Source organism: Macrotis lagotis, chromosome 2 (assembly GCF_037893015.1).
Source record: "Macrotis lagotis isolate mMagLag1 chromosome 2, bilby.v1.9.chrom.fasta, whole genome shotgun sequence".
In the NCBI taxonomy this organism is placed as follows: domain Eukaryota; kingdom Metazoa; phylum Chordata; class Mammalia; order Peramelemorphia; family Peramelidae; genus Macrotis; species Macrotis lagotis.
The window spans coordinates 333,754,817-333,766,327 of record NC_133659.1 but is presented as its reverse complement, the minus strand read 5'-3'; the positions used below and the strand labels follow the sequence as shown (position 1 = coordinate 333,766,327).

Sequence of the window (11,511 nt, the reverse complement as noted above, 5' to 3'; positions counted from 1 at the left end):
CTGCTCGCTCTCACGCACAAGAAAAATAGTCCGCGGACGTGCCCCGGTGCCTCGCCCCGCCCCCGGACGCCCACGTGGGCTCGGGGGCGGGGCCGCGAGCGGGGAGCACGTGACCGGCCCGCGGCGTCACAAGCGCGCCCGCCCCCGCCCCCCCGGCCCCGCCGCGCGCACAGTCATAAAGCGCCCGAGCGCGGGGGCGGGGGGCCCGGGGGGGGGGGGGGGCAGCAGCCCGGCGACCCGGCGGGGCGTGCAGCAGGGGGCGCGCCGGCTCGACCATGCCCCACTCTGGCTCCCGGCAGCACTAGCGGCGGCGGCGATGACAGGCTCCCTCAGGCGGACCTGAGGTGCGGCGGGGCGGGGGAGGGGGGGGGAGGGGAGGGGGCGGGCCCAGGCGCGCGGCGGCCGGGGGCGGGGGCGGCCCAAGTAGTCCCGGCCCGCCCCGCCCCGCGGGCCGCGTCACCGCCGGCCCGGGATCCGTGCGCGGGGTTGCTAAGGGCCCAACTTTTCATTGACTCGGCTCAGTCGGGGCGGGCCGGGGCCGGGCGCGGGCGGCGGGGACGGGCGGCCGGGCGGGCGGACGGACGGACGGACGGGGCGGCGGCGGCCACCGGCCAGGCACTCAGCCCGCGCGCGGGCCGGCGGACGGACCGACTCCCGACGCCTCCGCCCTGCCCCGGCGCCATCGCCGCCCTCCCCTGCCGCGGAGCCGGGAACAAAGAGCCGGCGGCGGCCGGCGCCGAGGCCCGAGGGAGCGGCGAGCCCGAGCCCGACAGCCAGCGAGAGCCGAGCAGTGAGTGGGGCGGGGCCGGGGCTGCCGTCCTCCCCGCCGCGTCCCCCCGCAGAGGTCACCGAGTGGGAGGGAGGCCGGGAGACAGGGCCGGCCCGCCGGGCGCAGCTTCCCCCGGCTCCTGCAGCCCCCCGCCCCCTCGGCGCTCCCGCAGCCCAGACGTGGGATCCGGGGGGGCGGGCCCTTCCCCAGCCCCCCAAAAGTGCCCCTGCCCCGGCGGGGCCAGGAGGGAGGGCGGCCGTGCCCCGGAGCCGGCGGAGGGCTCTGCCCTCGGACCTGTCGGGATGGGGGGGGGGGACGTCCACTGCGCATGTGCACTGGAAACTTTTCCCTTACTCCGGCCCCGCTCCTTCCCCACCCCTCTCCCACCGCGCATGCGTGCGGTGCCGGACCCTCGAGCTCTCGGGCGGCATGCTGGGAAATGTAGTTAGAAAGGAAAGTAGGTCACGGGCCCGCTGCTAGTCCTCGGCAGCCCGAGGACTACAGCTCCCAGAATGGGGTTCGGGGTCCAGGGCTTTGCCGAAGTTTGTTGGGCCGCTTTCTGGGGACGGCCCCTGTGACCGGGACCAGGGGCTCAAGCCCTCCTCTGCCCCCCCCCCCCAGAAATGCAGGGAAGAGCGAGGGGGACCGGAAAGAGGTAATAAAGCCCGGAGGTGTCTCTTGGCGACATTTGCAAAGTGCCCCCTGTGAGATGTTGGGGGAGGGGCAGCCCCGTGCCCGGCCTCTAGTGCCAGGCCTGTGAAATGGGCACGAGCGCCAGGGCCAGCCGGGCCTGGACTGGCTCTGCCTGTGTGTCAGTGACGTCATTGAGCGCCCCTCCCCCCGCCCTTTGACCTGGGGAGGTCACCTTGGAGAGCAGGGTATGGGGGGTGGAGGAGCAGGTGCTGGGGGCCTGAATCTCCTCTCCATTGTTGTAGGTTGGGTGACCTTGGAGCGAACTCAGTTTCCCCCTCTGTAACATGACCTTCCTTTTTAAGGGCTCGGTTCTGTGAGTAGACAGAAGGCCCAGAGCTAGGGCCTGGTCCTCCAGCGGTGGAATGCCGGCCGTCTGTTGGCTCTGGGGTCCCGTGAGGGAGCGGCCTTCGCCCGGCTTCCCGGGGTCCCCAGGCCTGGCCTCCTGCTCGGCTGCCTCAGCCTGCTTTTCCCCCTCTGGAGCCCTGGCCGGGAGGTCACCGGCATTTTGTCCCTCAAATTCTGTTGCTGTTGTTTGAAGACAGGCATGTGAAGACCCTCGGTTTGTAATAAAAAGTAGCTTTTGGGCGTTAGACAGAGAAGAGCACTGGGTGCAGAGGCTGGCTCCCAAAGGACAGCTTAGACTTGTGCTTGTGTAGTCATTGACCCCCTCCCCATCGAAAGGAGCATTCTTTCAGGAAATTGGGCTTTGTAAAATTGGTGTCTGCTGGCAAGTCGAGGGTGGTCCCTGCCAGTGATCTGGCCTCTCATCCTAGTGGATTTGTATTCCTACCTCCCCCATCCCCTTTTTCTTCTCTACCAGCTCCCCAGGGCTGTGGCGCCTGCCCAGACACAGCCAGCTCTGTATATGGAGTCATAGTGCAGTCCTGTGTCCCCAAAGTGACTTTGGATGGACATTTCATTTGTAGGTGCCTCAGTTTCTCCTTAGTACAGCAAGGGCCATGTACTACATGGCTTCAGGATCTCCTGGCATAGCCCCACGGCAGATAAACACATTGGCTGGTTCTCAGGATGGAGTCTCCCCAGAGAATTCCTTAGGACTTGAGTTTTAGAGCAGGAAGGGATAGCAGAGGCCTTCCAGTCTGGACACACAAGGTCACCCAGGAGACTTTCTTTATGTGTCTGAGCAAGAACGTACTGCCCTTTTCAAATATCTGTTCACCCTGCGATTTGGTTTTTGCAATATAATTCCCTCCCCTTTTCTTTTTTTCAGCAGACCTCCCCCTCCCATATTTTGCTTTTATCAGTCCCCTTTAAATTGAATATATTAGCTTAGAGGTCATCTAATCTAGTTCCCCATTTCACAGTGAAAAGATTGGGGCATGGGGGAAAGGAGAATTGTGGGGCAGAGCCAGGATTTGACTTTGTAGGAAGCAGATCCCGTGTTCTTTACTGTTGGTGCGGGCTTGCTCTAGAACTCATGGATCCAAAGGCCCCTAGGGATTCTATATCTGTCAGCTGTTTTCACGTTTGTGGGTGCCATCTCTCTGCTTCAGTTTTTACAGAAATTCCAGACTTTGTCCCCAGCTTAGAAAGTGACTCTTTGCGTGGCAAGGTTCTTAAGCCTTAGGACTGACCCCTTGAGTCCCTTAGAGTGGTCTGGGCCTTGGGATCTGGCAGGACGGAGCAGGCCGACCAATGGGCTTTCCTGGGCCTCTGCTCCGATCCCTACTTTTTTTCCCCTGCAAGGCCCCACCCTGAAGCCGTCTGGCCTGGCCTGTTCTCCAATTAGAGAGGTGAGGTGTCCTGGTCAACTTCCTTATTTGTGAAGCCTCCTCTCTCAGGTAGGAGTTGGGCCCCAGCTGGAATGTGGGCACTACTGCTCAGGTGGGGCTGGTTGCCCCCTTCAGGAGCTAGGGATGATTTCAGAACAGCTCTGGCTCAGATCAGGGAGGGAGCCTTTAAGAGTCTGAGCTTGCCCAAGGGGAAATGGAGGAAGAAAAGGAATCTTCTTGTTTCCTGGTAAGTGCAGCCTGCCATGGAGATTCCTTGGCTGCTCCTACCATCTTGGCTTGTCTTAGGGAGGAAGATGAGGGGTGTGTCTGTGAGTTGGTCCATTGAGGGGCTCTTTGAGCCAGGGTAAGGTTACATTTTCTGGGATAAAGAAGGTCCTTGTTTCCAGTCCAAATGGGACTAGGGAGTGTTCGAGGTTTTTTTGGGGTTTCTCTATGATCCTGTGTTCTCCAAAGAGGAGACCACCAAAACCCCAAATGAAAATTGTCTCCACCTGGAGAGATAGCAGGTCTGCATAGGAGTGAGAACAAAGGAACTAGAAAGGGAAGACATTTCAGGATGGGATAATCAGGCTGGAGGTGGCCTCAAAGGAAGGAAGTAGGGGTTCCAGGAGGTGGCCCTTACAAGTAGATGCCTGGAGAGGAGGGTGTAGAAGACCAGTGGGTTGCAATCAAAAAAAGAAACTGCTTGGGAGGTCTAATGAGCCTGGGAAAGGCAGGCTGCAGTCAGGTATGGGCTGGCTTAAACAAGGGAGACTCAAGGCAGATGGGGAGCTCCCTCACCCCCACTGGTCTGGGTCATAGGTGAGGAGGGAGGACCCCCAGCTACTAGTGGTCTTGCTTTAGAGGCCAGGCCCAAAGAGGGGAGAGGCTCAGGCTAGCCGAGTCTCTGGTGATCTCTTCCTATCCCCAGATTCCCAGCACCCTTGGGCTTCTCTGCAGGTTCGGAGAAGAGCATGGGAACCCACTGAGAGCCCTCCACCAGAGGATTCCATTGCAGGAATACACTTGTCATTCTTTTCAGCAGGCGAGCGTCCATCCCTAGAGTCAGAGAATTAGCAAGAGTCCTTAGAGATCAATCATTTGGTCCAGTTCCCCCATTTCACAGGTAAGGAAATGAGTCCCAGAGAAATAAAGTGGTTTGCCCAGACATGTTCATGTGGCATCACTAAGACTCAGACCCAGGCTTTCCAACTTCAGGTGCAGCATTCTGGAAAGACCAATCTACCCCTCTGTTTGGTTCATAAAAAGGGGCCTAGAGCCTCCAGGTGAGAAGAGACCTCCTGGGCTGGCTGGTTCAGCCTCCTAAGGTCCCCATTGCCCCAGCAGCACATTCCACCTGTGGACGACTCCCATTAGCCAGCTTCTCCTGACATCCCAGCCTAGATCTGCCTCTGCAGCTTCCACCCACTGAGCCTGGTTCTGCCCTCAGGGGCCAAGCAGGTGAGATAGAGTCTTCTTTAACCTCCAAGTCCCTGGTCCTTGGGACACTCGTCCTACCGTCCAGTCTCTGGTCCCTGCCCCTGGCCATTTTGCTTGTCTTTTCTCTGGCTATACCCGAGTTTTTCAAGAAATGTCGTCAAACGTGTAGGGTTCCAGATGTGGGGTCTCAACAGAGCAGGAGCCTGGGGCTATAGTCTCCCTTTGTCCTAGAGACTTCTCTTTGAATGCAGGCAGCTTTAGTTGGGCTGGAAGGGAGCCAAGAAGACCCTTCATTTTCTAGAAAGGATTCTGAGGCCCAGAAAAGTGAAATCACAACCCAGGGACAGACCTTGAGCCTGTGGTCTTCTAACACTCTCAGGTCTTTCTACAGGGGCTCTGGCCTCACCATGCTGTCTTATCCATGTATGTCTGGTTCACCAAAATGGAGGTCTTTGTATTTTTCTCTGTTGTATCGCACCCTGTCACTATTGGTAAGGTCAAAGGGTCTGTGGTTCTGTCATCCATTGAGTTGGGAGTGGGCAGTGGTCCTATTCTCTCCTCGACCTTGCAGGGTCTCCCAGTGGTGGACTCCCAAGCAAGGATAGACAACTCTTCCATTATTGGGAAGTTCGCTCTTGAGTCAGAAATAACCTCTCTGCCCTTGATTTCTCCCATTGGTTCTAGTTTTCTTCTGGAATAAGTTTTTTCCTTCTACATGTGAGATCTTTCACGGGTTCACCTTCCCTTCCCTTCTTAGCTCTTTAAATTTAATAGTAGGTAGGTAGTGTGCATAGTAGTAGTAGTAGTAGTAGTAGTAGTAGTAGTAGTAGTAGTAGTAGTAGTGCACACATATGTTCTTAACTGCCCTTCCCCCCTCCTCCAGCCTAGGGACTGGGTCTGCCTCTGCACCCCCAACTCCTCCTAGGAAGCTTTGGGTCAATGCATGCTGAGGAATTGAATGAATACTTCCTATCCCTTGGGGTCATCTTTCAGCTGTGTCCCCAGCCCTGGCCTCATCTGATATGGTTTCTAGTCTGAGTTCCTACATTTTGACCATCCCTTGTATAGGAAGACTGAGAATGGAGCAGAGAACATGGAGTGACCCCAGTTTCCCCATCTATAAAATGACAACGTTGAACTAGGTGATGTTCAAGGTCCCTTCCCAGCCCTAGCACTTCATGACTCTATTCCCAAATCACAGCCATTCGTGGGGAGTATCAAGGAGCAAGAGCCCAAGGTAATGGTAGGGTCTAGCCCCCGATGCTGCTTCATCTGGAGCTGGCCTCAAATGTTTCCATTCACCTCCGGAGAGGTGCCTGTGATTCACAGTGGGCACCTCTTCCTTGTGCTGAGTAGTGACGGCCCAGCGGGTTGGTGAGAAATGCCTCTTGGGGCCCTGCCAGTCCCTGGCCCCCCGCTCAGGTCAGTTTCTCAAGAATACTACTCCTCAGGCCAGAGCAACCAGGCCCTTGGTGGATGCCTGTCTCATGACTTCTGCCCCTGGTCTCGGGGAATCATAAACCCAGGCTTGAGCGAAGACCCTTGGGGCCAAGGCTGGGCCTCTCATTTACAGAGAAGGAAACTGGCCAGAGGGGTGAAGGGACCCTCTGGTCCCCTCACTTCACTTGGAAGCCTCCTGGGCAGAGGGTCCCTAACACAGATTAAGGTTTCCTCCAATGTCTCGGGCGCTCCCAGTTACCAAAATGCTTGGATTAGGTTTTGATCAGTGAAGGGAGGGGGCATCACAGGCAGCTCTCCTCACCAATCAAATAGTTGAGAAATGACAAACTGGAGAACTGGTCATTTTTTTTCCTTTAAGCTCAGTGGAGTGTCACTCCCAAATAAGCATCTCAGCCTGGGTCACAGGAGAGCTGGCAGGAACACTCGGTCTTTGCTTGTGGTCAGCCTTGAGAGCTGAAGGGCCAGAGAGGGAGCTCTGATTCTGAGGAGGACTGAGGGGAGGGGTTCCAGTGATACCAAAGTGCCATCCAGCTTCTGTGCTGAGATGACCACGTTGGCCTTCACAGAGGGCTCTGCTCTTGGTATGGGGGGAGCAGAGGGAGACTGACATTCTAGGGGTCAGCCAGGCAATTATGCTAGGGGGGGTATCTTTCCATGTTCTCTATGGGTGACTTGGTGTGTCTTTGGAGGTCAGTTCAAGGCCCTTGTGTAGGAATGCCCTGGAGTCCGTTATCCTACACATATGTAGGTAAGGTGTATCAGAGGTCACCCGGTGGGCAAGGCTCCCATCTGTGTCCCCCAGTCCCAAGCTGGCCCTGCTTCTTCCTTCCTCAGGTTCCCCTTGGTGAAGGGGAACCCTTGCTTTGCCTGGGTCTAAGCCTCAGACAGTTTGGGGTCAAGCCATCAGTATGACCAGTGGGGTTAGGGAGCCCTCCCCTTCCATCCCAGCTTCCCTTGTATTGACAGGGCCCCCCCCCCCCCGCCCTCTCTCTCTCCCCAGAGCCATCAGGAACTGGAACCCGCCTGTGTTCTGTCTTCCATCCTCCCTGCCCTGAGATTTGACACACCCTGCTCCCTGCTGCTCCCTGAGGATAGGAGGAATATGCATCTGGAGATCAAGGTTGCCCTCAACTTCATCATCTCTTACCTGTACAACAAGCTACCCCGGCGCCGGGCTGACCTCTTTGGTGAAGAGCTGGAGCGTCTCCTGAAGAAGAGGTATGAAGGCCACTGGTACCCGGACAAGCCCCTCAAGGGCTCGGGCTTCCGCTGCGTCCACATCGGGGAGATGGTGGATCCCGTAGTGGAGCTGGCGGCCAAGAGGAGCGGCCTGGCCGTGGAGGAAGTGCGTGCCAACGTGCCCGAGGAGCTGAGTGTCTGGATTGACCCCTTTGAGGTCTCCTACCAGATCGGAGAGAAGGGGACTGTCAAGGTGCTCTACCTGGATGACAGTGAGGGTTGCGGGGCCACCACTGAGCTGGACAAGGAGATCAAGAGCAGCTTCAACCCGGAGGCCCAGGTGTTTGTCCCCATCGGCAGCCAAGACAACTCCCTGTCCAACTCGCCCTCACCATCCTTGGGCCAGTCACCCAGCCCAACGTTTATCCCCCGCTCAGCCCAGCCCATCACCTTCACCACCGCCACCTTTGCCGCCACCAAGTTTGGTTCTACAAAGATGAAGAAGGGTGGCGGTAGTGCAGGTGGGGCTGGGGGTGGCGGAGGAGGCCAGCAACCTCCCCCCCAGCAGCCTCGCCTGACCAGGTCTCCTACCAATACCTTGCTGAGGCAGAAGGGCCTCTCCTTATCTATGCATTCTCTGAACTTCATCGGGGCGGGGCCAGCCCCCCAGTCCCAGCTCTCCCCCAATGCCAAGGAATTTGTGTACAATGGCGGCTCCCCCAGCCTCTTCTTTGACGGGGCCGATGGGCCCCCCAGCAACAGCCTGGCCCCTGCCCCCTTTGGCAGCCCCGGTAGTGGTAGCTCTGGTGGCGGTGGTGGCAGTGGTGGCGGTGGCTTCGATGTGGCCCAGGTGTTTGGAGGTGGTGCCAATGGCCTCTTCCTGGAGAAGTCACCCTTTGTAGAGGGGCTCAGCTACAACCTGAACACCATGCAATACCCCAGCCAGTCGTTCCAGCCTGTGGTCCTGGCCAACTGACCACCCACAGGGGGCCAGGGGAAACCACCGCCGCCACCAAAAAGAGAAAGGAAAGGAAAGGAAAAAAAAAAAAGGAAAAATAGAAATATACAAAAAGATTTCCGATCTTCTTCCTTCTGGCTTCTTGGAAAAAAAGATGCACAGGCCAGGCCTGGGCCGGGAGCTCCCCGAAGCTCAGATGTGTGTTTAACTTGATCCCCTGCTATTTTCCTGCCTGTCTCTTGATTTATTTGGTTGGTTGGTTGGTTTGGGATTTGAAATTTCTTTCTCTCTTTTGGTTTTTTTTTTTTTTTTTTTTTTTTGTTTTTTTAGGTTTTTTATTTTCCCCTAACATCTAGTGGCTTCTTGTTTTGCTGACAGTGGTCCAGACAGGAGTTTCCTCTTCCTCTCTCCCTTCCTCTTGTACCCAACTGGTTGGGGGCCTCTGCTGTCCAGAGAATGACCCAAGGGGGGGGTGACCTCTGGGGTTCCAGGAGAGAGGAGGGGGGCTTCTTTTCTGTTCCATTACAGCCTCTCCCCACTCCCCTCCAAAGCTAAGCCCCCTTTGTGGTCTCTGGCCAGACCCCTGAGAGATTTGTCCTGGTCTGGCTAGTGAGGAGCACTGGGCAGTAGTGTTTCCTCTCCCCTCCGCCTCAATAGGTTTAGGCCTTGGGGAGAAGAGCCCTTTGGGATCTGTGGCCACCCTCACTTTCCCCTTCCCAGCTTGCTGAGCCTTTGATCTCAGGGGCCCAAGAACAGCCAGGCATGCCATCCTTGGCCTCAGTGCCCCATTTCTGGGTCTCGGGGGGGGGGGAGTCCTGTTTTAGAGGACTTGAAAGACCATAAAGCCATATCCTGGATCGGGTGGCATCTTTCTGGATGTTGAGGGATTCCTGCCATGAGTGGCGTGGGGGGGTGGGGGTGGGGGAGGGCTGGTTCTGAATCTTTGGTGGGAGCAGGGATGCCCTAGAACACTGAGTGGAATTAGGGTTCTCAGCTGCCTGGTTTCCAGACTACCTGCACTTTTATTTCAGACTCTGACCAAAAAGACAAAGAAACAAGGTTTTCTGCTCTGGGGGTGAGAGTCCGGGCTGCCCAGCCCAAGTAGCTGCCTGGGTCTTCCTTCTCTCCCTTGGGCTCCAGCCTTAAGCCCTGGGGGCAGACCCTGGAGAAGGTTGAGGGTCCCGAAGCAGTGCCTGGAGGAGGGGACTGGGGCAAAGGAGTGGTCTCAGACTTGAATTCAGAGTTCATTTTCCTTCCCCCTTTTACCTCTTTCTTTCTGCCCTTCATTGGCCTTATGCTGCAGTGAGGCTGGCTCCCCCCTCCCCTCCTAGCCCTTTTTTCATTGCTGCCTTCTTGGGGGGAGATGGGGTTCAGCCCCCCTTCTCCTCTGCCCACCCATAGAGAGCCTGCTTTGCCCTCATCAGAACCAGAGGAGAGCATCTCATGAGGCAGCTCCCGCTGGTCGGCTTCTGCCTGCCTCAGCCTGGTATGCCCTGGGCATCCAGGCCAGTCTTCTCCCTCTGCCTGCTACTAAGCCCCTTCCCCCACCCTGCCTCTGTCATTGGGATGTACCAAAGCCTCCAGCCCAGGGGCCAAGGCTGACATGAAGCTGTGGTCCTGGTGGCATCTTGGTCAAGGGCCCCACTGCCAGCCTAGCCACCTCCTCCTTTCCCACCCTGCTCTGTTGGGCAGGTCAATTCTACCTCCCCCAGCCAGGCACCACCCTGGCTTTGTAACCCAGCAGCACCCGCCCCTGCCCTCCACACTGTACTCAGGGTTGAGCCCTGGCTGGGCAGCCCCTCTTCCCCCCACCCCCCATTTAAAAAGAAAAAAAGAAAGAGCCTGCCTCCCCCAGAGGGTGCCAGGGACCCAGGCAGAATGACACTAGCTCTCCTTGGTGTTGGTGAGAGCTGGGTGCTGCCTTCCTCTGCTTCAGCCCCCCAGCTCCATTTGTCTCAAACCTGTATCTGGAGCAGGGGGAGTAGCCAGGCCCTTGGTCCAGGCCTGTGAAGGATGAGCCCCCAGGTTTGCAGGAGTGGGCCTCTGCTCTTGTGCTCACCCTTTCCCATCTCAGACATAGGCATTCAGCTTCAATTTATTTTTATTTTTTATTTAAAAAAAAACCAAAAAACAAACCTGCACTAATTTACCTGGTTTCGTAGGAAAGCTTTTTTTTATTTTTTACATTTTTTTTGGTGTCCGTTTGTAATGAATAATTTGCTACATTTGTAAAATGTAAGAGGTATATATAATATATGTATATTTCTAACGTAAAAAATTGTAATTTTTCTTTTGGAGATTTTTTCTTAAAAAGGAGAGAAACAAAAATATTTTTTCAGTAAAAAAAAACTTTGGGGAAAAAAGGAGAGACTTGAACCCTTTTCTCCCCTGGGTCCCCCATTCCCCATCCATCCCACCGCCCCAGGAAGGAATCCAAAGGTGGGCTGACTCGTAAACTTAGGCCAGAAGGATGGATTTTCTTCACCACACAACAGGGTTTAGATTCTCTCTTGCCCTTGCCTCCAGGACAGGAAGGGGGGGGGCACAGAGGGGATGGGAGAAAGGGTAGGGGGTTGGGGAACAGGATAGTTTATTTTTTTCTTTAGTGAAGGAGGAATACAATCAAGATTTTTGTATTCAGACCGTCGTGCAATATTTTGAACGGGACATTGGAGTGTTTCGAGATTTAGTTTGGAAACAAAACACACGGTTGATCAAATCTGTACAGTTTCTATTGTTTCAGATTTTTTTAAGTTTGTATTAAAAGCATGATATCTAAAACCTGCCTCTGTCTTGTTTTAATTTTCTGGATGTTAATGAGGTTCCCTCATCAAACTTCAAAACTGCAAAAGTGCCTGGGAACCCAGAAAGGCGCCAAGATCCTGCCTGGGTCACCTCACCGAAAAGAGCAGTGGTGGAAGGGGACCTGGGCCCAAGACTGGCCATAGAGCTGGAAAGGACTAACCTTCCCCATTTTTCTGCGTTTGGACCCATTGGGCTCGAGGCAAGCCACGATGCTGACATTTCTTTTGCCCCAAGAGCTACCAGGCAGCCAGGGGCAGGGCACCCCCAATCGCTTCTTTTAGCTGAGGAGAGCCGAGACCTGGCAAAGTCCGCCGTTCAAAGTGACCCAGCTGGACCGGCACCTCGAGCTACGGCCCCATCTATGGCCGGGGCCAGGTTAGGGATTTTCTCATTCTTCCCCAGAAAGGTGAGGCACCTTGGTCCCTTCCTGCCTGTCTTTGGAAAGTTGGCTCCAGCTCTTTCCATTTCATGGA

The 11,511-nt window shown here is 56.1% G+C and overlaps 1 protein-coding gene across 12 annotated transcripts; it reads left to right on the top strand.

Annotated features, from left to right (window-relative positions):
* The first annotated feature begins 209 nt into the window (after positions 1-209).
* On the top strand, positions 210-10,341 carry TOB2 (transducer of ERBB2, 2). Of its 12 annotated transcripts, none has more exons than XM_074227036.1 (4): positions 210-344; positions 4,241-4,321; positions 4,414-4,656; positions 7,097-10,341. In XM_074227036.1, exon 4 carries the CDS (start codon positions 7,199-7,201, stop codon positions 8,249-8,251), a length of 1,053 nt encoding a protein of 350 aa, XP_074083137.1. In that variant the 5' UTR covers positions 210-344; positions 4,241-4,321; positions 4,414-4,656; positions 7,097-7,198; the 3' UTR covers positions 8,252-10,341. The 12 variants fall into 12 exon arrangements, with proteins under 12 accessions (XP_074083137.1, XP_074083138.1, XP_074083136.1 ...); XM_074227037.1 differs by having other exon boundaries at positions 4,238-4,321; XM_074227035.1 differs by having other exon boundaries at positions 4,156-4,321.
* Positions 10,342-11,511: the final 1,170 nt, after the last annotated feature.

Bases quoted from the DNA above. Each gene is read 5' to 3' on its own strand.
- TOB2 (XM_074227043.1), top strand. From the start codon at position 7,199: ATGCATCTGGAGATCAAGGTTGCCCTCAACTTCATCATCTCTTACCTG.